At 35.6% G+C, this 27,404-nt stretch overlaps 4 protein-coding genes across 7 annotated transcripts; all 4 read left to right on the top strand.

Annotated features, from left to right (window-relative positions):
• The first annotated feature begins 1,159 nt into the window (after window positions 1-1,159).
• Window positions 1,160-5,144, top strand: LOC148689743 (glutathione S-transferase DHAR3, chloroplastic-like). The gene is made up of 6 exons (XM_088689022.1): window positions 1,160-1,359; window positions 2,252-2,314; window positions 2,627-2,733; window positions 3,482-3,572; window positions 3,756-3,899; window positions 4,270-5,144. The coding sequence occupies exons 3-6, from the start codon at window positions 2,709-2,711 to the stop codon at window positions 4,478-4,480; spliced, it is 471 nt and encodes a 156-aa protein (XP_088545148.1). The 5' UTR covers window positions 1,160-1,359; window positions 2,252-2,314; window positions 2,627-2,708; the 3' UTR covers window positions 4,481-5,144.
• Window positions 5,145-6,502: 1,358 nt separating this feature from the next.
• On the top strand, window positions 6,503-26,601 carry LOC137708310 (valine--tRNA ligase, chloroplastic/mitochondrial 2). 4 transcript variants are annotated; one of them, XM_088689019.1, is made up of 27 exons: window positions 6,503-7,354; window positions 7,497-7,799; window positions 8,759-8,843; window positions 9,236-10,835; window positions 11,506-11,589; window positions 11,957-12,051; window positions 12,904-12,995; window positions 13,437-13,490; window positions 14,319-14,372; window positions 14,474-14,540; window positions 15,134-15,209; window positions 17,376-17,524; window positions 17,629-17,746; window positions 17,876-17,992; window positions 18,608-18,828; window positions 19,873-19,962; window positions 20,471-20,582; window positions 21,648-21,758; window positions 21,941-22,078; window positions 22,797-22,847; window positions 22,932-23,040; window positions 24,415-24,562; window positions 24,760-24,864; window positions 25,004-25,105; window positions 25,197-25,269; window positions 25,400-25,566; window positions 25,982-26,601. In XM_088689019.1, exons 4-21 carry the CDS (start codon window positions 10,773-10,775, stop codon window positions 23,025-23,027), a joined length of 1,788 nt encoding a protein of 595 aa, XP_088545145.1. In that variant the 5' UTR covers window positions 6,503-7,354; window positions 7,497-7,799; window positions 8,759-8,843; window positions 9,236-10,772; the 3' UTR covers window positions 23,028-23,040; window positions 24,415-24,562; window positions 24,760-24,864; window positions 25,004-25,105; window positions 25,197-25,269; window positions 25,400-25,566; window positions 25,982-26,601. The 4 variants fall into 4 exon arrangements, with proteins under 4 accessions (XP_088545145.1, XP_088545144.1, XP_088545146.1 ...); XM_088689018.1 differs by having other exon boundaries at window positions 7,267-7,799; window positions 10,709-10,835; XM_088689020.1 differs by lacking the exons at window positions 6,503-7,354; window positions 7,497-7,799; window positions 8,759-8,843; window positions 9,236-10,835 and having other exon boundaries at window positions 11,537-11,589; window positions 11,957-12,022.
• LOC137707715 (uncharacterized) lies at window positions 7,012-9,130 on the top strand. The gene is made up of 5 exons (XM_088688525.1): window positions 7,012-7,250; window positions 7,296-7,416; window positions 7,497-7,799; window positions 8,716-8,843; window positions 9,100-9,130. Exons 1-5 carry the CDS (start codon window positions 7,012-7,014, stop codon window positions 9,128-9,130), a joined length of 822 nt encoding a protein of 273 aa, XP_088544651.1.
• LOC148689742 (valine--tRNA ligase, chloroplastic/mitochondrial 2-like) lies at window positions 24,533-26,107 on the top strand. Its single transcript, XM_088688524.1, has 6 exons — window positions 24,533-24,562; window positions 24,760-24,864; window positions 25,004-25,105; window positions 25,197-25,269; window positions 25,400-25,566; window positions 25,982-26,107. The coding sequence occupies exons 1-6, from the start codon at window positions 24,533-24,535 to the stop codon at window positions 26,105-26,107; spliced, it is 603 nt and encodes a 200-aa protein (XP_088544650.1).
• Window positions 26,602-27,404: the final 803 nt, after the last annotated feature.

The raw sequence follows: 27,404 nt of genomic DNA, 5'->3' as shown, positions 1-27,404 counted from the left end.
ATTAATAGTCTTTGTCCCACCTTACTTCAACTGTAGTGATCCGCATTGCTATAACATACTTTGGTTGCCCTTTGTTTCAAATTGCTACCACTCAAAAATTGGAATTATCACAAGTTTGGTTTACTAATGCTTGGAATAGAGATGGTTTCAGGGAAGAAAAGATATGACGGAGTAATACTTTGCATAGGCAGCTTAAGGGAGAGGAGAAACATGCCTTGGTTAACATGCATGTGGATATTGGTTTCTCTTTTTTAGCTAACATTTCTACCATGTTATTTTTAATTTACTGCTAATACGATTTTTGTTAGTTTTGAGGAATGCAAGAAATAATTTAAAAATATTATTAATTTTCTTATTAGATATGCTTGTATGTATTGGGTGACTAATTCGGACATTAAGTTTGTAATTTAATGTGATTTTTTTTAGCCAGCGGTTTTGTATATAGAGGTTGTCTTTTTGTGCTATTTATTTACTTAGTTTGATGATGTGACTTCTTTTGCTATCAATTGGACATAAAGTTTCATTTTTTTGTGGCATTTGTGATATGTGAGATTGATCAAGAACATCATGTTTAGTTTTATTTAATTATAAGAATGTCTTTATGCGTGAACGAATGTAAAATGAAAAAATAAATCTACAAGCCCCGCGTAGCAATCTTAAAGTAAAAAAAAAAAAAAAAAAAAAAGTCTTTTGCATGCTCATGAGCATGTGCAAAAAGGCAATACATAACCCCCCCAGGTGACTATTACAAAAAGCTCATTAAATGAAATTTTTTTAAAAAGCATGAAAAAACCGCCGGGAATCGAACCCGGAGTCTACCCTGTCTTAGTCCAGCGACTTATCCGCTAAGACAAAAACAATAATAGCACAAACAAACCATTACATATGCTATATATATCAATAATTATACTACTAAACCCTAAACCCTAAACCCTAAACCCTAAACCCTAAACCCTAAACCCTAAACCCTAAACCCTAAACCCTAAACCCTAAACCCTAAACCCTAAACCCTAAACCCTAAACCCTAAACCCTAAACCCTAAACCCTAAACCCTAAACCCTAAACCCTAAACCCTAAACCCTAAACCCTAAACCCTAAACCCTAAACCCTAACCCCTAAACCCTAAACCCTAAACCCTAAACCCTAAATTGAATACACCCTTTAAAAATTTTGATTTCCTAACGCTACCTAACGGAAAGCCAATTTTGCCCAATTTCTCTCCTCTTCGCTCTGATTTCAGCGGAGCACAAGATTCCTATCACCATTTCGGCGGCAACGCACCACCTTTCGACAAGATTACGCCGGAAGCTGCCCACTTCGGAAGAGACTTCCTCTGCCCCAGCCGGTGTTTTGCTTCGGGTTTTCTCCTCTTCTTTCTAATCTCTTCAGCTTTTCGTTTTTCTTCTTCAATTTGCGGCAAAGCTTGAATTAGCTCTTCTAGGTGTCTGTTTGATTAGTGGAACTGTAAAAATTTCATCTTTTAGATACACATACACGCAAATATATATATATATATATATTTAGGGTTTAGAGTACTTGAACTCAGTTTGATGAAATTTGATTTATGAAACTGTAAAAAGTTTTAATTTTGAAGTATAATTGTATTTTGCTTTAAGACTGAGAGGATTATTGGGCAGTGTTATTAGGACAGAATTATCAAGATGTCATATTACATATGTATTTTATCACATGATGATGTTGTTTTCACTAGGAAGATGCTTCCCTGAATATCATAAAAATTTAATAAATTTTTGTTCGTGCACCGGATACTTAAACAAAGATAACAATGTATATATTGCTGATTAGTTTGGAAGGGGTTCACCAACTTCTCGTCCTCATTTTCCATGCATGGAGGATGGAGGACTAGACTAGAGTGAATTCTAGGAGGGTGAGTAGTGTCAAAGAACTAAGAGTCTAAGATAAAGTAAGGGGAACTGGTTAATCGCACATCCTGTAGTTCCCTTATTCCATGTTTATATTCATATCTTGTTCTGCATTCAAATCTATTCTTGAAATCAAAATCATGTTTGAGCTTTATGTTTCTGAGTGTAAAGATTGTATCATTGAGATGATGTTCATTGTTCTGTTCTGTCGCATGTTCTTTTTTCAAATTTTGGGTGAAATTACATGTAAATAGATTGTGCTAATACAACTTTTTATGTTGTGTTGGCATGCTAAGACGGTTAGAAATAGTCCCTTAATATGACTGTTTCAATGTTTATGTATTGACTTATTTTCCTCCACCTTGCAGGGTCCAAACCCCCTTTCGTGTAAGAAGAAAAAGATGAAAAACACTGATCGTCATTCTCTACAGGTGAGCTTGCAAAGATTGTTTATACCACTCTCCCTCCACTGTACTACTGACTAGTCACAATAGTCGACGGCAATAATTCGATGTCTCACTATCCTATAAAAAAAGGGAGTTTTAACGAAACAAATGCATGCCATTAACTATTGGTACATGCGGCCCATGATGAAACTGATTGATCTCTCACATTGGTTAGCAAGGCTCTAGACTCCAATGTTGAAACACCTGAAAATTCAATTTCATTTCAGAGGAGAGATAAGACATGAGCTCTTTTTCTTGCTTTGTGCATCTTTTGAGATTCTGAATTGTTTCATGCAGGAAAGGAAGGATGGAGATGCTACTTTGAGGAGTCGTAAGAAACGGAGTAGATCACGGAAAGGCAAAAAGACTCTGGAGGCTGATGGTTAATGTTCCTGGGATAAAAGGTTTTGTAATGTAGCTTTCATTGGAGCAATAAGTTGAACTCACACTGTACTTTGGTCAATTTTGAACGAGTGATTATAGTATCGTTAAACGAGTGATTATCATGCCTTTCGCTTGTTAATCTATCGATTAGATATCATAATTAGGTACTCACGTTAATAGCCTCGCACTAAGTTCATATGGAGTATGTCTTCTAAAGATTACTAAATTCATTGTTAAACCTGTGTCCTCGAGTCGGTTTCTCTTGAACACTACCAATGAACTACTCAAACACTAGAACTACTCGAGAACACTATAATCTATAAAGTCGAGGGTTTAGAGGCTTTGGGTGTTCCCGAGGCTTCTCTTTAAATTAATTCCTTTATTTCCTCAAAAGAAAATGAAAAAGAAAAAACAGTCTCTGTATATTCATTGATTTATTTTTAAATTGGACTTAATGTGAAAAGATGATGCCTTTACATTGGAGCTTTACATTATTACATACATAGACTGAACGATGCAATGAGCTCTCATTGTTAGTGCAGATTCTGGAACCGAAATTTACCAAAAGAAGAAACTAAACTTTTGACAGGCATTGTTGGAAATGTCCGATATGTATGCCGATTTAAACTCTTGTATAATTTTATTGTTATGTAATGGTTTATGATTATTGAGTGGGAAATCGTTTAATGTGTTATTGTACGTAGCGGTAGCATTTGAATCGGGGGGAGCGCATGGTTAACTGTTTGTTTGATAACTTGTCTTTCCTAGGTCCCTTTTGTCAAAATGTGTTGCTGACTCTAGAGGAAAACCATCTCCCTTATGACCTGAAGTTGGTAGACTTGGGCAACAAGCCAGAATGGTGATTATCTGAATTTATCTTGGATTAAATTTGATTTCTTTCGTGTTGTTTCTTTCTCTGTGGTTGAAAAATAGTTACTTGTGTATGCTGTAGCGCATAAACGTAAATTGAAAGTAGCTGCTGCTATGTCGTTTTATCTTTTTAGTTCAATGATTGCGTTTTATCAATTTGTTTCTGTTTTAGGTTCTTAAAAATTAACTCGGAAGGTAAAGTTCCTGTGGTCAAACTTGATGAGAAGTGGGTTGCGGATTCAGATATTATTACACAAGCACTGGAAGAAAAGTACCCAGAACCACCTTTGGCAACCCCCCCTGAGAAGGCTTCAGCGTATGTTATATGTCCTTTAGTGTACATTACTGTTTCTTTTACTTTTCACTAGGACATATCACATATGTTATGGGCTTGACGAATGGCGAAATATGGGAGCGCCAATGGTATTCTTGTCTAGATTTTCATTTTACTTATTCTGAGTAGTGCTTCCATCATGATTATAGACAAAATTTATTTTCCTGATATCATGGGGCTGTTTTGAGAAATATCTTATGTTAAGTTCACCTTCAATTTGTTCGTTAGTCAAAACCTTTACTTATTTATTTTAGAATTCTAGTTTTGACTTTGCTGTCTTGTCATAATATTTAAGTTTTTTTAGAATCATATTTGAAGCACTAGAATAAGGAATTCTGAGTCATCTTTGCAGTGGATCAAAGATCTTTTCTACATTTATCGGTTTCCTAAAGAGCAAAGACCCCAAGGATGGAACTGAACAAGCATTGCTAAATGAACTTAGCTCTTTCAACGATTATCTCAAAGAAAATGTGAGCCCTTCTACATTTTTTCCAGCTCATATTAAGGAAGATTTCATCACATTTTTGAATAACTTTTGCCTTGAGTTTGTATCAACTTGCTAATTTTGTTTTGCTTGTTCTTGAAAGATGATTTGTTTGCTTATGAATAATCAAATGAATAGTGAGAATGGGTTTTTTTATACAACTGAATAAAAGTCTGCACCCAACAAAAATACTAGTGATCAGTCCAAAAATTGGCAAATGGTCTGTAAATTTCCTATCTATAGCACACTTACCCTCAACATTTGGTGGATGTTTTCTGTTTCTTAGAGACTGTTTGAAACGTCTAGTCCAAAGAACACCTTGTACTCTGTTTTCTACTTTCTCACTTTCCTTGAATAAAATTTTGTTTCTTATAAAAAAGTGAGCCACAAATGATTGCTTCTTCCTCCTCCCAAGTCACAAGATTACCGCGTATGAAGGTACAATGGTCAGTCATTGATCTTCTGTTTGATAGGAAACTTTAGAGAGGCATCAGTATGTACCTTGATATGGTGATGCCCTGTAGATTAATAGAAAACACCACAACCTAAAGAACCTTTGAGGTACTTCAAAATGCATGAATACATTCATGTGACCTGTGAGGAAGTCATGCAGTGGTCAATTGATTCACAACATTGATTGCATGGGAGATATTTATTGACACGTTTTGGATCTAAGGCAATATAGTCTTTCGTTTAGAATGTCAAACTACTTAATTCCTCTAAGACAAGTGATTCACAACAAGGGCAATCTTATCCTACTAAATCCATGTGGGATTAAACCATCAATGGTTATAACACAAGATTAAAAACAGGGATTAATTCCATCCATGTATATATATTAGTTAAAAGTCATAACTTTATTTTGAATGTAACTGATGATTGCAGGGGTTTCCAAAAAAAAAAAAAAAAAAAAAAAAAAAACTAATGCTTGCAGGGATTAATAGTCTTTGTCCCACCTTACTTCAACTGTAGTGATCCGCATTGCTATAACATACTTTGGTTGCCCTTTGTTTCAAATTGCTACCACTCAAAAATTGGAATTATCATAAGTTTGGTTTACTAATGCTTGGAATAGAGATGGTTTCAGGGAAGAAAAGATATGACGGAGTAATACTTTGCATAGGCAGCTTAAGGGAGACGAGAAACATGTCTTGGTTTGCATGCATGTGGATATTGGTTTCTCTTTTTTAGCTAACATTTTTACCATATTATTTTTAATTTACTGCTAATACGATTCTTCTTTAGTTTTGAGGAATGCAAGAAATAATTTTAAAATATTATTAATTTTCTTATTAGATATGTTTGTATGTATTAGGTGACTAATTCGGACATTAAGTTTGTAATTTACTGTGATTTTTTTTAGACAGCAGGTTAGTTTCCTCTTTGTATATAGAGGTTGTCTTTTCTTGCTGTTTATTTACTTAGTTTGATGATGTGACTTCTTTTGCTATCAATTGGACATAAAGTTTTATTTTTTTTGTGGCATTTGTGATATGTGAGATTGATCAAGAACATCATGTTTAGTTTTATTTAATTATAAGAATGTCTTTATGCGTGAACGAATGTAAAATGAAAAAATAAATCTACAAGCCCCTCGTAGTGTGTCTTAAAGTACAAAAAAAAAAAAAAAAGAAGCCTTTTGCACGCTCATGAGCATGTGCAAAAAGGCTATTTCACATAACCCCCCAGGTGACCGTTACAAAAAGCTCATTAAATGAAATTTTTTAAAAAGCATGAAAAAACCGCCGGGAATCGAACCCGGAGTCAACCCTTTCTTAGTCCAGCGACTTATCCGCTAAGACAAAAACATCAGGGTACTAACAAACCATTACTTATGCTATATATATCAATCATTATACTACTAAACCCTGAAAAAACCGCCGGGAATCGAACCCGGAGTCAACCCTTTCTTAGTCCAGCGACTTATCCGCTAACACAAAAACATCAAGGCACTAACAAACCATTACTTACGCTATATATATCAATCATTATACTACTAAACCCTAAACCCTAAACCCTAAACCCTAAACCCTAAACCCTAAACCCTAAACCCTAAACCCTAAACCCTAAACCCTAAACCCTAAACCCTAAACCCTAAACCCTAAATTGAATACACCCTTTAAAAAATTTGATTTCCTAACGTTACCTAACGGAAAGCCAATTTTGCCCAATTTCTCTCCTCTTCGTTCTGATTTCAGCGGAGCACAAGATTCCTATCACCATTTCGGCGGCAACGCACCACCTTTCGACAAGATTACGCCGGAAACTGCCCACTTCGGAAGAGACTTCCTCTGCCCCAGCCGGTCTTTTGCTTCGGGTTTTCTCCTCTTCTTTCTAATCTCTTCAGCTTGTCGTTTTTCTTCTTCAATTTTGCGGCAAAGCTTGAATTAGCTCTTCTAGGTGTCTGTTTGATTTGTGGAACTGTAAAAATTTCATCTTTTAGATACATATACACGCATATATATATATATATATATAGGGTTTAGAGTACTTGAACTCAGTTTGATGAAATTTGATTTATGAAACTGTAAAAAGTTTTAATTTTGAAGTATAATTGTATTTTGCTTGAAGACTGGGAGGATTATTGGGCAGTATTATTAGGACAGAATTATGAGAGTGAAAAGGCAGAAGCGTCACCGGAAGAGTGTGAGGTTCTACACAGCATGCTGCGGATTCAGACAGCCGTACAAGGTGCTCTGCGATGTCACTTTCGTGCACCACCTCGTCACCAATCGCATTACCCCCGCCAACAAGGCCATCTCTAATGTCCTCGGGGCCCCTGTCCTGCTACTCACCACCAAATGCGCTCTCGCCGAGTTGAAACAACATGGTCCGATGCTTGGTCCTTCGTATTCACAGTCTCTTTAAGCTGCTAATAGCCTTATTATTGCAAGGTGTGATCATGGGAGTCCCGCAAGTGCTGAGGATTGCATCTTGGATGTTGTTGGGCAAAGTAATTCCGAGCACTTCTTTGTTGCTACTCAGCACGTTGATCTTCGTCAGAAACTTCTCAAGGTTGATGGCCTTTTTGAATCCTCTATACAGTTTGGTTTGATGCTCATTATGTTTGCCATTGTACATCTTTTCACTTGCAGATACCAGGTGTCCCTGCTATATACGCTCTGAGAACTGCTCTTTTGCTTGAGTCCCCTTCTGATGCCCAATGCCAATTTGTCAAATCTTCAGAAGAACAACGCTTGCATATGACTGAATTGGAATACAAGATGTTGAAGAAGAAAAAGAATATTCTGAATTCTCATGAAAAAGACGATCCCTCTGGTGAAGAAGATGGTTCTGGAGATCAGAACATGGAAGCGCAGGTTGTAGCAAAAAGGGATACCGCTAGGAAAGGATTGGGAGTGAAGGATAAAGTTCAATTTAAGAGAAAGAGGGCAAAGGTACTACCAAACTCATTTCTTTCGTATTCATTGAAATTTTTAATGTATTTTTCTTTTCTTCAACATGTCTGCTTAGATTCAGTCTTATGTGAGGTGTTATAATTCATCCCATGAACTTTTTTGATATGGACTGCACGTAATGTGAAGTAAGATGTTGGAAGGAGGACACCTGTTGTGTTTATAGTATATATAGTATACACTATAAACACGGATAGGCCTCAGTATAGCTGCAATCCTGCATTATGGTTAACATCAGTATGAGACTAGAATTACACTGTATTTTATGTTGCGGTATCTTTTCGAACTTTATTCCCCACTTTTTTTTAACCAAGATACTCATATCAAGATATCATATTACATATGTATTTTATCACATAATGATGTTGTTTTCACTAGGAAGATGCTTCCCTGAATATCATAGAAATTTAGTAAATTTTTGTTCGTGCACCGGATACTTAAACAAAGATAACAATGTATATATTGCTGATTAGTTTGGAAGGTGTTCACCAACTTCTCGTCCTCATTTTCTATGCATATACAATTCTTGCACGGAGAATGGGGGACTAGACTAGAGTGAATTCTAGAAGGGTAAGTAGTGTCAAAGAACAAAGAGTTTAAGATAAAGTAAGGGCAATTGGTTAATCGTACATCCTGTAGTTCCCTTATTCCGTGTTTATTAATTCATATCTTGTTCTACATTCAAATCTATTCTTGATATCAAAATCATGTTTGAGCTGGATGTTTCTGAGAGTATAGTTTGTATCATTGAGATGATGTTCATTGTTCTGTTCTGTCACATGTTCTTTTCTCAAATTTTGGGTGAAATTACATGTAAATCGATTGTTGAGCTTAACCAATCAAGTATTTGAATTTTAATCACTTTAATTCGTAGAATTTTGTTCGTTGAAGTTTGTAGAATTTATTGGATGGTGCATTTATCATTTCTTGTTCTGTCTCAGTTGCTGCTTCCGAGAATGGTGTGTTTACGTCTCCAGAGATTGCAAAGACCTTTGATTTTACTTCAGAAGAGCGGATATACAATTGGTAATATTGTTTCTTATAAGCTTTTCTTTCTGTTATGACCAATAATTGGGGTAACAGTAATAAATAAATACAGCTTTAGTACGGGTGCTTTGGTGTTATGCGCATTCTCTGTGATTTTCTTTTTGTTAAAATTCACTGTCGATTTTTTTATTTTTTTTTCCTTAACGTGAATTGGGGAAGCCTCTGTATCTGAAGGCAGGTGTTGGATTTATAGGGTCTGATGTTATCTGATATAATGCTATCGTTCTACTGTTAGTTCTGAATTTGAGGCTTTGCAGTATATTTAGTTGGACCGCTCTGCTTATGTGATGTTGTATTGCCTCATTGTGTAATGTACTTTTTGTCATGTATATGCCAAATTTGTAACTGAAGTTGTTTTGTTGGGATGAAAGATGAGTTTTCCCATTTTTTGAACTAGAGTTGAGGAAAAAGTTTAAGTATATTCAATCGTTGGAAAGTAGCTTATACAACTCAGGAGGCCAGCACTTTTTTTCTGGGAAAATGTTTGCGTTGGAGTTCACAGTTGACATCTTTCTTGAAGTGTCAGTCACCAATCTTTCTTCAGGTGATACTATTGCAGTGCACCTGACATCTTTTCAAGTTTTCTTGTTGATGCTTGAAATGCATTATGCAGGGCTAGTCCTGATACTTATGGGGTGTTGTTGTATAGAAAATAAATTGGATACCAAAATTATTATGAAAGTTAAAAGTATTTGTTCATTTTTTGGATTATTTTTCATTTTCGGAATTTGGTGTATAAGACAACCAAGCTAGTTTTCCAGTCTAAACTTCTAACCACTGTTCTAAAAATCCCTGCCTAGCATTGCCTAGGCCCTGCCTAGGCACTAGGTGGTTGGTCACCGCCCCAATTAATGCCTAGGCGTTTGAAAATTAAGAAAGGGCGCCTAGAGTTGCTGAGGCACCCACCTAGACCGCCTAGGTTGCGACTCACTTAGGCAAAAAATAGATAACTTTCATTTTGCATTTTATTTTTTTCAATAAATTGTAAGAGACTTGTTGAATGCTTAAATGAATACACATTGTATGCATGTTCCCCATATTTTAATTATGTTCCAATACTTCATAGTATATATGTCATTCTATTTTGTAGTTTAGAATGAAATTATATATATTTTAAGTATAAACACACTTATTTACACAAAATATAATAGATTTACTTAAATCCACCTAGTCCGCCTAGGCACCCGCCTAGCCGCCTAGGCGCTAGGCCCCAGCTCGCCGCCCGACTAGCGTCTGGCGTCTTTCAGAACCTTGCTTCTAACTCCATATTCCATGTTGATCCAATTATCACTGAGTGAAATTCTTAATGTTTAATTCCTATGGAAGTCCACAAACCCAATGCCTCCAGAGCACTTGGGTTTCTTGTGGCATAGTTAAGAGAGAATCACTTTTTTGGTACCTTACGTGTTATTACGTTTCCTACTTATAATTGATCTACGCCATTGCTCTCCATTAGTATGAAAGATTAAGTTCCAAGAAGCTGTTTCAGATATATTGTCAGATCTCTGACTTACACCGGTGATAAAAGTTTCAGTTTCATGCTGCATTAGCCTATGGTGTTTCTGCATGTATTTAATGTGGTGACTGTAATTTTTTATACTTAATAATGAAAAACACATTCTAATTTCAACTTAAAATAAATTATGTAGTGATTGTAATTTTTAATAATTTATAATGAAAAACACATTCTAATTTCAACTTAAAAGAAATTATGTTGCTGCATGTGTGTCTTGACTCTTGCCTGTACTTTCACATGCCAGTTTACAGATTCTATTAAGTGGTGCTTACCAGTCTATTTTTTTATGTACAATCATTGCATGTTAATGAATTCATTTGATTGTTAGGTGGGAGTCTCAAGGTTATTTTAGGCCAAACCTTGGCCAAGGAAGTGATCCTTTTGTGATCTCAATGCCGCCTCCAAATGTTGCTGGTTCTCTACATATGGGGCATGCGATGTTTGTGACTCTTGAGGTTGTGAAAGGTGTTTGTTTATAAGTATTGGATCTTATCATTCTCTGTCATTTTTTGTTGAAGTGCATATTAGTGTTTGCACCTAGCCATGCTTCTAGTTTTCTAGGCATAGGTAACTGTTGCTCATCTGTCACGTGTGGCCCAAGAATGTGTTCATTTTTTAATTGCACATACTGGTGCAAGGTTGTATAAATAATAGTTGACTAAGATATGGAAAATATTTTGAAATATCTAAATATAGGTACACGAAGTTGAAAGATTGGAATTGAATTGGAAGAACTAAGGACTACATGTGCAATGAGATTTTGTACAGAATATCAAAGCATAGCTGATAAAAATAGTAATCCCAAGTGTCAACACAAAGTCAGTTGTACCTTTGGGCCTTGTAGTGTAGCCTGTAGGCAAATAAACCTCTTAAATATTGAGATTTTTACAATTTTTGAATACCTTAATTTGTGGGATTTCAAACCCGTATTTTACTGTAGTTAATGATGATTGGGGCTTGGATTTGTCAAATGGTTAGAAGGACCTAATCTAAGAAAAAGAAAATTACTGAACTTTTGTCTGAAAAAATGTGGATGAACTTGGTTCAATTTTCCTAAATTTTAATTCGACTGCTTCTTACTGCTGCTTACTTCTTCTATTCACTTTTCATTAATTTCTGTTGTAGGACATTATGGTTAGATATCATCGGATGAAGGGGAAACCAACACTTTGGCTTCCTGGGACTGACCATGCTGGTATAGCAACTCAGGTTTGTCTCTGTACCACGAAGCCTGTGTTTCAAGACAAGTATTTCCACTGTTTTCACATCTTTATTGCAATACTTTACATCATCTTCATTTACAATTTTCTGTGTTCTATAACTGCTTGTATTGCAACTTCCTTTAAATTCTGGAAGAGTTGAAACTGCTTTGATCTGATTCTTTCTTTATTTGTTTGAGCTCATGATTGGGATTTGGTTTTTTAATGATAACTTTGTTGGTCAATTTCGGAATCTATATTTGTTCATTGGCTTTGATTTTGTCTTAATTTGCACCTTTTTGTATTAATAAGAATCGTAACTTGCCTATCTTAGTTTGACTTTTTTGCTCATACTAATATTCATCTTTTTCTACCAGCTGGTTGTGGAAAAAATGCTTGCTTCTGAAGGAATTAGAAGGGTTGACTTGGGTCGAGATGAGTTTGTGAGTAAAGTTTGGGAGTGGAAAGAGAAGTATATATTCTTATCTATCTTCCATTGTTTATCCTCTCTCTCTCTCTCTCTTTCTTTCGTGCATTCTACCGTACTATTTTTTTTGTGGTGCTAGTTAAAAGAGAGAAAAACTGTTGTTTCTTGTCACATCATGTAGAATTCCTTGTACAGGATGTTGCTATGGCCTTTATAAAGCTATTTTGCAGTTTGGTATACGCTGAATCACTGATAAATAATATTGTTTCTTTTTAAAAAAGAGAAAAATCATGGAAAACAATTTTGGTGTACATTGAATCACTGATAAATATATACTTTGGCCTGTGGCATATCTACTGAACATGTTAGGTTTCTCTTTTAATTTTGTGCATCATCTCTTCTAAATATCTAGTTAGTTCTTTATTTGTAAAGATGACTTTTTGGAGAATGCCCACTTCATGAAAGACCCTGAAAGCAAGCTAGGATTGTATGGAAGTCTCATTTCACAAGTCAACATTGGGTGGGCAATGTAGAAAAAGTAAATTGACTGATTCCTACTATTCATAATTTAATACCTGCAGCATGAATGAATGATCATCATTATTCTGCTTCTGAAGATTAGCTAAGTTAAAGATTCTACTGAAAAGTACCCTATACCAGTCATTCATTTCAAAAAGCATCCCTATTTTTGAAGTAAAATCTTGTGTAGTTATGATTCTGTTCTGAATTCTTGTCTTTTATATTCAAAATTTGTGGAACCATATATGATTAGATTTTCAATTTACTAATTTATACCAAATACAATTCCCAGAAAAAGTGAATTGCTGCCATTAATGTTCCAATGAAATTTGTTGTTTCCATTTATACTTGTTAGTTGTTAATAGATTATAATATCAGGTATAGTGGAACCATCATAAATCAGATCAAAAGACTTGGTGCTTCTTGTGATTGGAATAGAGAGCATTTCACCCTTGATGAACAGCTAAGTCGTAAGGCATTTTTCTATCTTGTAGAACTCTAATCAATTGAGAAAGTATCAATGAAATGTAAGCCCCAAGGGGGCACGGTATGGCAAGTTCCCATGTGGAGTACAGGGCACCTATGAATCGTCTACTAATATATGCAAAAGTTATTGATTGGTTGGGGGAGGGGGGGGGGAACCGGACCTAGGACCTCGGTTTCATGAGTAAATGCTTTGAACCACTTGAGCTACAACCCCTTGCATATGCACACTTTATTAAAACTTTTCTTTAGGGCTTCAAGATGTAATAAAAAAGAGCAGTTTTAACTTCAAAGGTCACTAATGTTGTTAGGAGCTAGTAAATGTTTGTATTGTGATCATTTTTATTATTTCTTTCTGAAAAAATCAAAACTCATTATGAAGGAAAGGGCTTCATCTGTCAAGGCTCATATCCTTTTACTCCATGCAGGTGCTGTTGTAGAGGCCTTTGTCAGACTTCATGGGAAAGGTTTAATCTATCAAGGTATAGCCCTAAGTTCCTTTTAAAGATCTTCCATAATCCTAGGTTCTGAAGAACTTTGTTGTGGCCTGTGTCAGTTCTGAAGGTGGGTTTGTTTTGCTGCTGAATCCCATCCATTGCCTTTAGTTTTTGTTATTCTTTACTTCATGTTGTGACAACTTTTCTCATCATTTGAAGTTCTTAGCTTCAAGTTATCATCATACATGTGGGATGGCTGGTTGTCTGTAACCATAAGCTGATATATGCTCTACAGCGTGCCAACTTTGTGAAACATTACGTTGATTCGTTGAGTCAGTATTTGGTTGAGTTTTTCTGTTAAAGGATATTTTGTTCATTAATCTATGTGGTGCCATTTTAGAAAATATATGGTGACATATTTGTACTGCGAATATGCTACTAGCTTCGTGTTAGATGTGTTCTCTGTTTGTGAAAATTTGAAAGAATTGAATTATTTGTGAAAAGTTGAAATATATGGTGACATATTAATCTTATAAAGAACTGGTATGTCAGAATTTTCGTAGAAATTCTTGTATGTTGAAGTCTTCAGTAATGAATAAGCTGACAGTTTTTTTCTTCTGAATAATAGCAAAAGTCAAGATGTAAGGAATTAGCTCTCTTGTGTATTACAACAATTACATTTCTATGGTGACTGAAACAAACATTTTCTCTAGTCAGAACAGTTGAATTTATATTAACCTTATTATTTTACACTTTTGTCCTGAAATTCTCCCTCTGGTTTTGAGTTGATTTTGGAAGAGTAAGCTGTAGCTTTATCGGTCACAAGAAAGTGTGACTTACATGTATATTGTTTTGTTATTTGTATATACGTAGGGTCCTACATGGTGAATTGGTCTCCTAGTCTACAGACTGCCGTTTCTGACTTGGTAAGTTTCATCTAGTCTCATGTATATGTTACGCTCTAATCTCGATTCAGCTTGTGCTTTAAAATGCAATACTTGACATGGCCCTTAATATTTGTGAACATGAAGTAGAATATCATGAAGAATCCGGAACTCTTTATTATCTTAAGTATCGTGTTGCTGGAGGTGTAAAGTAATTGCCAGCTGACCATTTCTGATTCCTTTATGAAATGTGTTCTTAACGTTATATGGTCTATTAGAGTGTAGAAGCATATGTTTTCTGTTGTGCTATTACTGTGTGCTGGTGCAAAATATTCTGTTGATATATGGTTGCTAGTGCAGATCTTATGTAAATCCACTCAGCTCTGAGAGTTGGCTTTTTCTCTTCCGGTTTCTGGTTGGGGTGGTTTGCTTAACCACCCTTTTTGTTGTCTCTGCTTTTTTCCTCTTTTAATATAATTTTTTATATATAAAAAAAACAACTTTATCCCTCTAGAGAGGAAAATTTGTTGGTACAATAACTGTGACATTCATAGTTCAAACATTGGTAGTTTATTTTGTATTTGACAACTAACTAATATTACAACAAAAAGATGATTACTGTTTACAAGATTTTGGGAGTCCTTAAGTTTTACGATCTTTAGCCGTCGTTCACTTATTGATAAACTCGGTTGCACATGGTAACATGTTCGTTTGTAAATTCTTCTACTGCTGTGTTTCTATGGGTGAGTTCTAACAATTTTCCGAGTTACATTATGCACTCTCATTGTTACTTTCTGTACTTAGGTCTGACTTTCTGACAATAGCAACAACACGTCCGGAGACATTATTTGGTGATGTAGCTATTGCCGTACATCCTGAGGTAGGGTTATTTTGCTTACATTTCTGGCTTCCTTTAGGAATTTAGTTATGGATCGACCAGGTGATGACAATTCTTTTATGGTAAATAATGTTTAAGCAATTTAGAAAGGTTATCGGGTAAAATATTTTTAGACATTGCTTTTGATTTTTTTGGACCAACATCTATGTACCTAATCTTTTTATATAAATTCCTAACCTGGGCTTTTGTTGTGAAGGCCTAAATGGTGCTTAAGTATTTAGATTTTATTCATGTATTGTTTACTTTAAAAAGTCGGTACATGCACAATGGTCTTAGGTCTGTGCATATATTGTTTAATTTTCTGAATTCTACAACATGAAACCTAAGTTTGTGTTTACATGGTTATCTTTGTTTTCCTCCTTATTTAGTATTGTTTAATTAACAACAAATCGAGGTGTAAGAAGCCCTAGCGTATACCTGTTTTGAGTGTTGAAATTTCGCTCTCTATAAACAAACATTGGATTCCCTGTTTGGGAAATTCTAATATGTTTGATCTTTTTACTCCTACGGGTCATGTTCACCAACATTTGAATCCAAGGAGTTTTTTTTTTTTTTCTTTTTCTCTTTTTTTTTTCTCAATGAAGAACCCTCATTATTTATAAAGTGAAAAATGCCAAAGACTAACAAGGATTGAAATTTTCACTTTATGAACTAAGTGACCTAAAAGGCTACCATCAAAGCCACACACATAGACATAGGCCAATTAAACAGCATAATACAGTTGCCACACCTAGTCCAGTACAATAGACCAGCCTAGATGAGTCATAAGTCATACTAAAGGGGACATACCTAAAGTGTTTTGGAAAGCATGGCCGCAAGAAAGCAACTGTCCCACAATGAAATCAACTTTTCTTCCCTATCTTAAACACTTCTTCCTTTCCCACCACAGCACCCAAATGGAGTCCAAACCTGCACAACGCATATGGGCCTTATTCTTTTAAAAACTCCCCGACAGCTCACTCTATGCCAAACACAAGCCAGAAGCTACTCTTAATATGTGACCCAAAGGAACAAGTAGGGACGTATGTTTAGAAATTTCACTCAGCTGTTTTACCTAATCCACATTTTATAGTTTTTTTTTCCTATTCTTCTTTGCCAAAGGACACTAAAACACTAATTGCTGTACTAGCTGTTAGTCCAAATGGTTCCTAATGTTTTATAATGTCATGCGGGATGATCGATATTCTAAATATATTAATAGAATGGCTATAGTGCCTTTGACATATGGCCGTCACGTCCCTATCATAGCTGACAAGGTAAAGCATCTTGGACTACTTTTCTATATCATCATTGTATTTGCTGTTGTAATTTTATTGTTAGTATGATGCCAAACCTCAATTACTGATGCTGAGATCTCTGATGGGTATCATGCTCTAACAGTAATGTCTAGGGATGTTTAGAAGCAGAAAGTTAATATGGGAGTGAATTTATTAGTGGTACTGGTAGACTCTTCGACTGGGCATGGGTCTGTGTGCAATTCCTTCTACCAAGTCCCTTACCTAGGTTTATGTGTTGTGTTTTTGTTCTGTTTTTCTTTTTGGTGCCTGCCTGAATACTTTCTTTACCTCTTAGTTATTCCCCATTTCAATTGAGTGCTCTTTTTTCTTTTTCTTGATGCACCTCTTCAGTTTATTCACTTGCTGTGACGTCTGTAATGTGGAAGAATACTTATTTTAAGCTTCCTTTATGCTCCCTGCTATATAAAACAAACACAAGGAATATTGTGGTTATGTCCTTGCAGAACTATAAAGTGGTTGCTGTAAGTTTTTGTTTCCAATACTAATACGTAATTAATTAGAATCCTATGTCTGTGCAAAGTAATATAAGAATAATGTTTTGAAAAGTGAAAAAGTAAAATAGAATTCTGTCCTTGGGAAAATTCCATCTGATTTGGTAACTGAATCAAGAGGATTATGCAAATTACGTCGTTATATTTTCTGCAGACGGTGGTGCAAGGCCTGCTGTCTGGGCCTATATTGCTTTACATCTTTATAAGGCATCATTTGTAATCAGAAAATGTGTAATGTAACCGGAAGATAGATATTTGTTTTTGCTTTTCCAGTCCGCTATTTGCCTTGACTGCCTGCCTGCTTCTCTTATAATTCCAGGTAAATAACTTGATTTGTGGACCATTAATTGTTTTGGCAGCATGTTGAGAAAGACTTTGGCACTGGCGTGCTAAAGATAAGCCCTGGACATGATCATAATGATTACAATCTTGCAAGAAAGCTTGGTCTTCCAATACTTAATGTCATGAACAAGGATGGAACGCTAAACAAGGTTGCCGGACTGTACTGGTAAATGCTGTATAAGTTCTTGGATTGTGAACATGAATTTATTGGAGAACTTTATCTTTTATCCTATATCTTATATTTGGTAATGAAACCTGTGATTCTGTCAGTGGCCTTGATCGGTTTGAGGCCCGGAAGAAACTTTGGGCAGATCTGGAGGAGACTGGTTTAGCTGTGAAGAAAGAGCCGCATACTTTACGAGTTCCCAGATCTCAGCGTGGTGGAGAAGTGAGTTGAATGCTTTTTGCATTTGGTTTTTGAACTATGTTTTGAAAAAATTGTGATTTTCTATAAAGATTTTGTTACCTTTATTATGTATACATTCTTCCTTTTGTCCTCCAATTCTTTCAATATCAGGTTATAAAGCCACTAGTAAGCAAGCAGTGGTTTGTAACCATGGAGCCCTTAGCTGAGAAAGCCCTTAGTGCTGTTGAAAAAGGAGACCTGAAAATTATACCTGAAAGATTTGAAAAGGTATGCGCTATTTGGCCTCATATTGACTCTTCTGGGACACCAACATGTAGTTTTCCTCTCTTTTCAGTTGGAGCCTTCAAGTACAAAAAGAAAAGCTATGGAGCTGTTTTCTTTTATTATGACTAGAAGCATAAATTTTTTTTCTTCTTTTTTTAATTTTTAGCTAAAGCATCTGATCGATGATGCAGAAAGAGAAAATTTAGTGGGAGAAGCATAATTGATTAATTAAACAGTGAATTATTTTACGGAGTTAACCTCAATTTTTAAATCTGATTAAATATTAACTCAATTAAAACTTAAAGGGAGCATAATTGACATTTCGTACTCTTTAGTTGACAAAAAAGGTTTTTTCTAATAAAATAGATTAATTAAGCATGCGATGGAAGTCGCTGGTTTCATGCCCAATAGGACTCTGTACCAAGCACGAGTGCTGATATCTGTTCTGTGCATTGTGGGTCTAGTTTGTTTTACATTTCTATTTCTTTGTATTGCATCGCAAATTGGGTACCTTATGTCATTAATGCAACAAGTTCTCTTCCCCATTTAGGCAGTGGCTTACCTGGAGAGATTCGCTATATTCTTTCACTCACACCTGTGCCTTCTATTAAATAACAGATTTACAATCACTGGCTATCAAATATTAAGGATTGGTGCATAAGCAGACAACTGTGGTGGGGTCATCGAATACCAGTTTGGTACATTGTGGGTAAAGATTGTGAAGAAGAATATATAGTTGCAAGGAGTGAGGATGAAGCGCTTGGGAAAGCTCAAGAAAAGTATGGAAAAGATGCAAAAATATATCAGGATCCGGATGTTCTTGACACATGGTTTTCGAGGTTTGTTCCTTACAGGATTGCCAGTTAAGATTGCCAGTTAATAAAGTTTTTGTGAAATTGCTTTCTAGAAACTCTGAAAAGTCCCGCTTTACTTTTAAAGTATGAAAGCTGCCTAAATTTTGGGTAGGTAATATTACCATGTTCTGTGCTATGTAGAATATAAAAGGATGTTAGCTCAAGTGGTGAGTGGAGGTAGGAAAAAGAATTAGAACTAGGAGATGTCATTAAATAGACTTCATCCAGTTACCAAAGGAAACAAAAAATGATTTTAAATATCTCCATTAGAATGCTTATACTCAATCATGCTCCATGAAATCAAGCAGTTCTTGCGCAATAAGTTCCAAATTTGTGTATGTTGTGATGGCAGTGGGACAATCTATTTTCATCCAATGTGTCTTATATCATGAAATCCATGTTTAATTGATGCATTATTAATTGGTCTAGCATTTCCGAATTGTTCAAAGTTTCATGCTTTAAAATTAATTTCCATGAAATTTACGCGGAGACTGACATTGTCATTCTTGTTAAGAGGGACTTTACTATTTTCTTTCATCTAATACCTAAAACTTTGAAGACTCTAGCCAACGCTTCCAGGATTTGAGATTTAACATGCCCTATTTAGCAATTTTGTCTTAACCCATGGATACAGTTTTAACGCAGTTGTTTGAAGGGATTATGTGACCAAGATGACTGTTTGTGTAGTTGTAATGGTAATTGTACATGATCCTTCAAACTAAAATACCGAACTAATTTGGTAACTTCTAAACTTAACTAATATCTGATTCAATATGTTTGGTTTGTGAGCAATGAAGCAGCATATTGGTGTATTTAACAAAAGAATGAACATTGTTTTAGGTAACAATAGTTTTTATTAAATTTCTAGTGTTTTCTTTTTGCTGCATGTGGAAGCTTTTGATTTCACAATTAATGTATACTTGCTCTTTTTTTTAATCCACATCAAGGTTTCATATATTTATTGCAAGGTTTCATATATTTGAGATGCTTTGTAGTTTGACTAAATATATCATATTTTCCTTTTCACAGTGCACTGTGGCCTTTCAGTACTCTTGGATGGCCAGATGAATCAGTTGAGGATTTTAAGCGGTTTTATCCTACAACAATGCTTGAAACTGGGTATGTGCATCCCATGCTAAGCATTTGCCTGCCATCTGTCTTCGTTTTCCCATGTATGGCTGCATTTAAATTGAATTTTTGTCAAATAAGTAGCCTAGTGTACTTTCTCTCTCTAAGCCTCCATAAACCTCTCCTTCCATACCTAGCTCCTAGACACCTACTTCCCTCAGCTTCCTGTGCTTTCCTCATCTCCCTTTCCTTTGCCATCAAGACTAACCATCTTCTCTTTTAGGGATGCTTCTCCTAGATCTCACTAATTTTAGTATGGCTCTTGGTTTCTTAATGGACATAATTGTTTCTAGATTTGTTCTTCAAGCCCAGTCCATTCCCAATATTTGGGATTGTTGTCCCCTTTGAGCAAGGGGGTGTAGATTTATCACTAATTGCGATAGGTTATTACAAAAATTTGGAAGGTTTGTAAACTTTATTATTATGGTGATTGGTGATCAAGCGTGCTCATTTGAAAAGATTGTTGGAAGTTTATATTATTGCTTGCATGTTTGAACAGGCATGACATATTGTTCTTTTGGGTTGCGAGGATGGTCATGATGGGAATTGAGTTCACAGGGACAGTACCATTTAAATACATTTATCTACACGGTCTCATCAGGGATTCACAAGTAAGTTGAAAGTGCACGATAAATACTACTGCATCAATGTTGATATGTTATTTTAATTGTCCTTTTAGCTTGTCATTTCTTCTTGAGTGTGAAATAGATTATTCCCAACCTCTCTCTTGTGTGCCTACTTTGAGGATCGTCAAAATTCCTTGCTAATGAAGTGCCTAATTATGTGGATGTCATTAATTTGTTGATTCGTTTTGCATGGTGTGCAAGGTTGATTGTCTTTTGGGAGAGTGCTAATTTGATTACGTCCTAGCCTCTCTATTTTAATAATCTTTTGGGAGAGTGCTGATTCTGCTCTCTCTTTCTTTCCTGTTAGTTTTCTTTTCAGTTCTGGGTGGTCTTCTTGATCACCTGACTTCCTCTTTGTATTTTGCTCGTGCAGTATGATTGTCTTTTTATTGAAAATATTATTAGCACGGTTATTGGGTTGTCCTTCTTGGATTTTTTTTAATATTCTATATTCCAGATTGCTTCCAACAAAATTTCTGATAAGACACCAGTTGCATTTCACAATTCATGCATGGTTGCTTCTTAAATAATTTCTGGGTGAGAATTAACGCAAAATGGCTTGGCCTCTGCGCACCTTGTAGCACGAGGTCTAGCATAATTAAGCAAAAAGTCAGAAAAGCGTACACAACACAAAGGTGCTCGCTTTGCCGAAGAAAGTGCAAAGACGCTCGCACCAGATCTGACGAGAGAGAGAGAGAGAGAGAGGATGGCGTGTTTTCCTACATGTGAAATGTAGCCGTTTGAATGGATTTCTTTTACCGAAACTCCCAAATGGACATTCTAGCTGAATTGAAAGCAGAGAAATCTTCTTGGACCCAGAAAAGTTTAAAGAATCATTAAAATTAAACCGAAAATCCAATCTATTATTTTGATTAATACAGAAAAAAAACTGAAAGGCTTACACCTCACCCTGAGACCGTAAATACCTCTACTTACACCTTCACCTCTGAAAACATTGCTATAACCTACTGTTTACTACATTCTCTAATTGTACTCTACTTTTATGTGTCTGTTATTCAGATATATGAAATAATGTAATGATTATTTCAGGGTCGAAAGATGTCGAAAACATTGGGGAATGTAATAGATCCTTTAGATACAATCAAGGAATATGGCACAGATGCTTTAAGATTTACAATTGCTCTAGGGACTGCTGGCCAGGTTTGTGTTGTTGTCACTTTACTTATGCGTCAGTTCTGCATTTATACAAAATTATCGCTTCTAAAAACAAACAGTATTTTACTATATTTGCTGACCAGAAATATGTGTATGCAGTCTTCAGCTGTTGCATGTTAATATCTTGAAACAATTACCATTTTGGCTGATTTGGTCTTGTTTTCCAGGACCTTAATTTATCCACTGAGAGGTTGACATCCAACAAGGCCTTCACTAATAAACTATGGAATGCTGGAAAATTTGTATTGCACAATTTACCCAGTCAAAACGATGCATCAATTTGGGAAAATATACTTTCTATTAAGGTTTGTTTGCTAAACTATCTCAAGTCATATGATTTCGTGCTGAGCTATGAAGTATAACTTATTCTTTTAAGGATTGACCAGAAAATGCTCCACTTATGATTAGTTAATTGTTATGCTCCATCCTGTATCATGTATGTATCTCTAAAATTATGACTTCCTCTTGAGGATTCACGAAAGCTTGACGTGATATCTCTAAAGATAGCCCCATGCTCGTATATGTATCACAAACTTGTCTGCAAGGCACATCATGTCTGAACGTGTCTGAATGATTTAGCGAGTTCTCAATTACTAAAGAACTTGGGCAAAGGCTTAATGTCGGCGTTTGATGCAACTCTTTTATAATTGAAAATTATCAGTAGATTTCTTACAAATTACTTCACTTGGTGTCCTCTTATGCTTTCTGCAAGTCATAAAAGAGATGGCTGTCTTTCCTCTTTCTTACTTTCTGAATCTGCCCATAAAATGTGTTAAATAAGACAATAACACACTGGCTGAATGGGAACCAAATGATTCTCCATGTACATGTGTTAGTCACTCTCTCTCCCTCATTCCATGAGATGCGTCCATCTGGTGCTATATCAGATCATGGCCCATCAATATATCTTGCGTTTCTCTATTAAATCTTGGAAATTTCGATCTTATTGTACATTAGGTTATATTTACATTATAGGATGATGGGTATGACTTTATTTCTTAAATCAAGGCAATGCTTTTTCAGTTTGACAAAGTGGAGTTCCTAGACAAGCTACCTTTACCAGAATGTTGGGTGGTAAGATATTTGTCAGGTTAAGTTTCTGCATTGCCCGTTGATTTTACTTCTTTGTTTAACGACTCACTTTTCTCCCTTTTTCAGATTTCAAAACTTCATTTGCTTATTGACACAGTCACCACAAGCTATGACAAATTTTTCTTTGGAGATGTAGGAAGAGAGATGATTTCTTTTGGGTAGATTTTGCTGATTGGTATGTTTTGAGTTTCCATTAAATGTTTTCAACCAGATAATAATCAAAAGCATAGTCTTATGTTATGTCCCATTACAAATTTAAAAAATAAAAATAAAAAAATCTCTTTAAGCAACTTAAACACAAACTGGCAGAATACCACTCCAAAGTCGTTTATTGAGAACATGCAATCTTTGTGGATCCTAAGCGTTGCATGGAAATCTTCAATGTTTATAGACTTTCCACCCAATGCCAATTGGTTTTAAGTTGAATACTGACTTTGAAAGTTTATGCAAGGGTAATCCACGTGTCAGAACCAGCAGGCGCTGGTGCTCCATATCTCCCAATATAATTCATCCATGTGTTTGGTTCAGTCACACCCAGCCTAAGTGGGGTATAGAATCCCATATCAGGAGTTTGAAGTGTTGCATGGCAATAGCAACATCATGGGCATTTCCACCCATTGCCTACTGGTTTGGGTTTGGTTGCTACTTTATCCACGTCCATTGGATACACTGAACGACTCCCTTGTGTTTCTGCTTGTGGGCCACTTGTCCTTTTGGACAAAGGTGCTGGATCTCGCTTTACTTTTTCTAGGTTTCCTGTCCAAAATAAAAATTGACTGATTAGGAGTGATAATGTTAAATATATTTTTCACTTATATAAAGTCAATCTCTTGTATACCTTAAAAGATTTTGAACCTCCCCAAAGAAACCTCTGAATCACAAAATACTTTCTGAAACTGTACTCATTTTGGTTTCTGTGGCTGATAACAATGCAGATTGGTATTATGATTAAGTATTTTCTAGCATGTTGATGTTTGGCCAATAAAATCTCTAATAGGTCAACTAACCAGCTGGACCAAACTTTATATGTATGCCACTGGAAGGAAATGGAGCTTCAGGATTAGTCTTACCAAAAGCTTTTATCAGAATTGCCAAAAGGAAAAATCCTGTGCTGGGTTTTTTGGTTAGGTCATTATATTTGTGTCATGAAGTTCAAGCTCCGAATATTTGGAGGAACACAGGATGAGTTGGGTCGTTAGTGGAATGAGTTGGTTTTTTGGCTTCCCTTTGGGCTTCAGTATCTTCAGAGTTTACTGTCCAGCTATATTTTATTATGGTTGGAGTGGCTGATGTATTTTGGTATTCATTTTTTCTGCTGCCGTGTAATACTGAGGTACAACTCTGCTTTGTTTAGCCTAGCTAGACGACTGGAAGATTTCCCCAGTATTAGGTTGCTCTTTTTTATCATTGAAAGTGAGTGTTTCTTACTAAAATAACAGAAAATAAGAATGTTTAACCGTTTTCTTTTTCTTTTTGTTGATATCTTCCGCCTAGCTCAGATGCACTGATTTACGCCCTTGTCAACTGTTGACTTATTTCACTTCTGTAGGTACATCGAGGCCAGTAAAGCTCGTCTTTACCACTCTGGTGGTGGTTCAGTTGCTTCTGTCACACAGTCAGTTCTATTGTATGTTTTTGAAAACATACTTAAATTACTACACCCCTTCATGCCATTTGTGACCGAGGAACTCTGGCAGGTAAAATTGGTTCACTATATTCAGCATTTGAGTTGAATTCAACTTCTCTACTGACAAGGTATTTATTATTTTCTTATGGTGTAATTATTAAATGGAAAAGCTTTTGCTTAGGATTTAGGGTGGACTGCTTGTTTGCTTTCATTGTACTGTTGTCCTCGATAATGTTTCAATTAAAATGAATGATTGCTTTGATACAGGCACTCCCCTACCTAAAAGAAGCTCTTATTGTATCTCCATGGCCACTGACTTCACTTCCAAGGAAGAGCAATTCGATTAAAAATTTTGAAAATTTACAGGCTTTGGTGAGTGGATATTCCTTCATCCTTCTTGTTTAGTGGTCCGTACCCAAATCCAACTGGCACTTTTTGCTATCTTGTATATTTTTCTTGTAGTCAAAAGTGGCTGATTAAATTACTAAGTTTTCTTCTTTGTTATTCTTAGACTAGAGCTATCAGAAATGCTCGAGCAGAATATTCTGTTGAGCCTGTAAAGCGTATATCAGCATCTATAGTTGCAAATGAAGAAGTCACTGAATACATACGGGTACGTATTCGTTCTCCAGCAATGATTTTTATTTGGACATAATTATCATTACCCCTAACTCGCTTAAATATTTATTTATATTTTGATGCAGAAGGAAAAGGAAGTTTTAGCTCTTCTCTCCAGGCTAGATTTACAAAACATCCATTTTACCGATTCTCCTCCAGGCACGTTTCTTCATCGATTATTTTCCATTTGGCCAAGGCCCGGAAATGTTCATGTTTATTGTCATTTATTTTTATGGCTTTATATGACCTGATGCTGAGGCATATATTTGGTGGATGTCTTTTATTTCAGGGAATGCGGATCAATCAGTCCATCTTGTAGCTGGTGAAGGGCTAGAGGCATATCTCCCTCTTGCTGACATGATTGATATTACTGCTGAAATCCAACGCCTATCTAAGAGACTTTCCAAGATGCAGACAGAATATGATGGACTTAAAGCTCGGCTCAGCTCTCCTAAAGTATGAATATTTTTAACTCATGTTTAAGCGCTTGGCAGTTGGCATTGATCGGAGAAGTATTTTACGTGTCTTGTTCCCTAAGGATCCATTGACTGAAATGATTGGATTTCGAACCAAAATTAAATAAAAACCTAAAACATTTGGTAAGATGAGTTTAGAAATTTTGGATAACCGGAAATTTTGGAACTTTTGCCAACATCAATTCTGCCCGCTTGATACATACATCATCTGGAGTTTCGTTAAATTGTTTGCATCTCGTGTTAAATGAAAACAAATAAAAGTGAGTGATAGTAATTTCTTGTTATGATGCGTGCATGTTATGTTGAGTCCTTTCTTTCTTTAGCATAGTCGTTCACATGCTCGTCATGTATGCACACATATCATACCTCTGACAATATCAGCTTTGCGCATGCAGTTTGTGGAGAAAGCTCCTGAAGATATTGTCCATGGAGTTCAAGAAAAGGCAGCAGAAACAGAAGAGAAGATTACTCTCACCAAAAACCGATTAGCATTGCTCGAATCAAGTGTTCTGGTCACATAATAAGACCCTCAGTCATCTATGCTCCATCAGCTTAATTGGAAATATCTCACTGCCAGATTGGTACTCACTTGTCCCTGGACTCGACCCTATGGGATTTGCATCTTCTGCATTGTGCACCACTGATCCGTGAAAGCTTTTTCTCGACAGCAATTTGTTACCATCGGTGTGCAGTAAATTTGGCTTTGGATCAAGAATTGCGGATGCATAGCAACTCCCGTAACCCATGTCAACAAAAGAGCACTTGGTACACTGCTTGAAGTGGCCGATAGATGCCTCGATATTGTTGTTTTCCTGTTGATAACGTTCGGCCATCACTCTAATCTCACATATTTCTTTCAATATTGGGTAATATATGTAGTTTAGACTCTAGCCAGTTTTGTGCTCTTTACAATCTGAAGTCAAACATTGGTGCCTCAAATTTATCAGGGGAAAAAAAAAAAAAAATTTAGTGTATGTTTGGTATCCTATTCAAAAAAATTCATAATTTCTCAAAACATTTCTAAAATTTAGTCTAAAATTGTGCTGTTTACAATCTGAAGTCAAACATTGATGGCTCAATTAATGAACGAAAAAATAAAGTGAAAATTTAGGGTCTGTTCGTTTACGTTTTGCAAAACAACAATAGTCTCTGCTCATTCTCTCTACCGCCAAAGCTAGCTTCTCCACTATGCGAAGTCTAGTTTTTCTGTTGTGGGAAGGGTTTCTAACTATATGTCATTTGTACGACATATTTTTTTTCACAAAAACGTAATACTCTTGTGTATGTTCAATACTTACTTTAAAAAAAATGTAAAACACAAAATCAATTTCTTACTCATATAATTTTTATATCCTTAAAACGCAAGAGGTCCAAATTGGAAGAAAAAAGAAGATGAAACTTTATGTGAGGCTTTGGTTGCGATTTCTAAGCATGGTGTTACGAGCAACAATTAACTTTTATAATTATTTTGGTTGGTGTGTAGTAAAGTTTGGTTGGTTGATTTGTATATTAAAGTTTGACTGGTGTTTGTATATTGAAGTTTGGTTGATGTGTATTGAATTTAGGTTGGTTAGTTTGTATATTAAAGTTTGGTTGGTGTGCGTATTAAAGTTTGGTTTATTAGTTTGTGTATTGAAGTTTGATTGTTTTTTACATTTTGACTCAAAAGTAAATAAAATTACGTTGAAAGCATTTCACAATTAATATGTTTTAGACCTAAAATTTAAGTTTGAAGGATTAGATGATATTCACTGTTCAAAACCTAAATTCTGTCTTAAGACACCTAAAGAATATAGTTCATTGTGCGGCTAAACTCAC

This window comes from Pyrus communis, chromosome 17, assembly GCF_041283825.1.
Source record: "Pyrus communis isolate YQ-2024b chromosome 17, ASM4128382v1, whole genome shotgun sequence".
Lineage (NCBI taxonomy): Eukaryota > Viridiplantae > Streptophyta > Magnoliopsida > Rosales > Rosaceae > Pyrus > Pyrus communis.
The sequence above is the reverse complement of the archived record's forward strand: the minus strand, read 5'-3'. Positions and strand labels throughout refer to the sequence as shown.

Excerpts from the sequence above, each read along its gene's own strand:
- LOC137707715 (XM_088688525.1), top strand. The coding sequence starts at position 7,012 with ATGAGAGTGAAAAGGCAGAAGCGTCACCGGAAGAGTGTGAGGTTCTAC. Across the intron at positions 7,251-7,295 it reads GGTCCGATGCTTGGTCCTTC|GTGTGATCATGGGAGTCCCG; the intron begins GTATTCACAGTC and ends TATTATTGCAAG. Across the intron at positions 7,800-8,715 it reads TTAAGAGAAAGAGGGCAAAG|AATTTATTGGATGGTGCATT; the intron begins GTACTACCAAAC and ends TGAAGTTTGTAG.
- LOC148689742 (XM_088688524.1), top strand. The coding sequence starts at position 24,533 with ATGCCATTTGTGACCGAGGAACTCTGGCAG. Across the intron at positions 25,106-25,196 it reads AAGTCACTGAATACATACGG|AAGGAAAAGGAAGTTTTAGC; the intron begins GTACGTATTCGT and ends ATTTTGATGCAG. Across the intron at positions 25,270-25,399 it reads TTTTACCGATTCTCCTCCAG|GGAATGCGGATCAATCAGTC; the intron begins GCACGTTTCTTC and ends CTTTTATTTCAG.
- LOC137708310 (XM_088689019.1), top strand. The coding sequence starts at position 10,773 with ATGCCGCCTCCAAATGTTGCTGGTTCTCTACATATGGGGCATGCGATG. Across the intron at positions 12,996-13,436 it reads CCTTGATGAACAGCTAAGTC|GTGCTGTTGTAGAGGCCTTT; the intron begins GTAAGGCATTTT and ends TACTCCATGCAG. Across the intron at positions 13,491-14,318 it reads GAAAGGTTTAATCTATCAAG|GGTCCTACATGGTGAATTGG; the intron begins GTATAGCCCTAA and ends GTATATACGTAG.
- LOC148689743 (XM_088689022.1), top strand. The coding sequence starts at position 2,709 with ATGGTTAATGTTCCTGGGATAAAAG. Across the intron at positions 2,734-3,481 it reads TAATGTTCCTGGGATAAAAG|GTCCCTTTTGTCAAAATGTG; the intron begins GTTTTGTAATGT and ends TGTCTTTCCTAG. Across the intron at positions 3,573-3,755 it reads TTGGGCAACAAGCCAGAATG|GTTCTTAAAAATTAACTCGG; the intron begins GTGATTATCTGA and ends TTTCTGTTTTAG.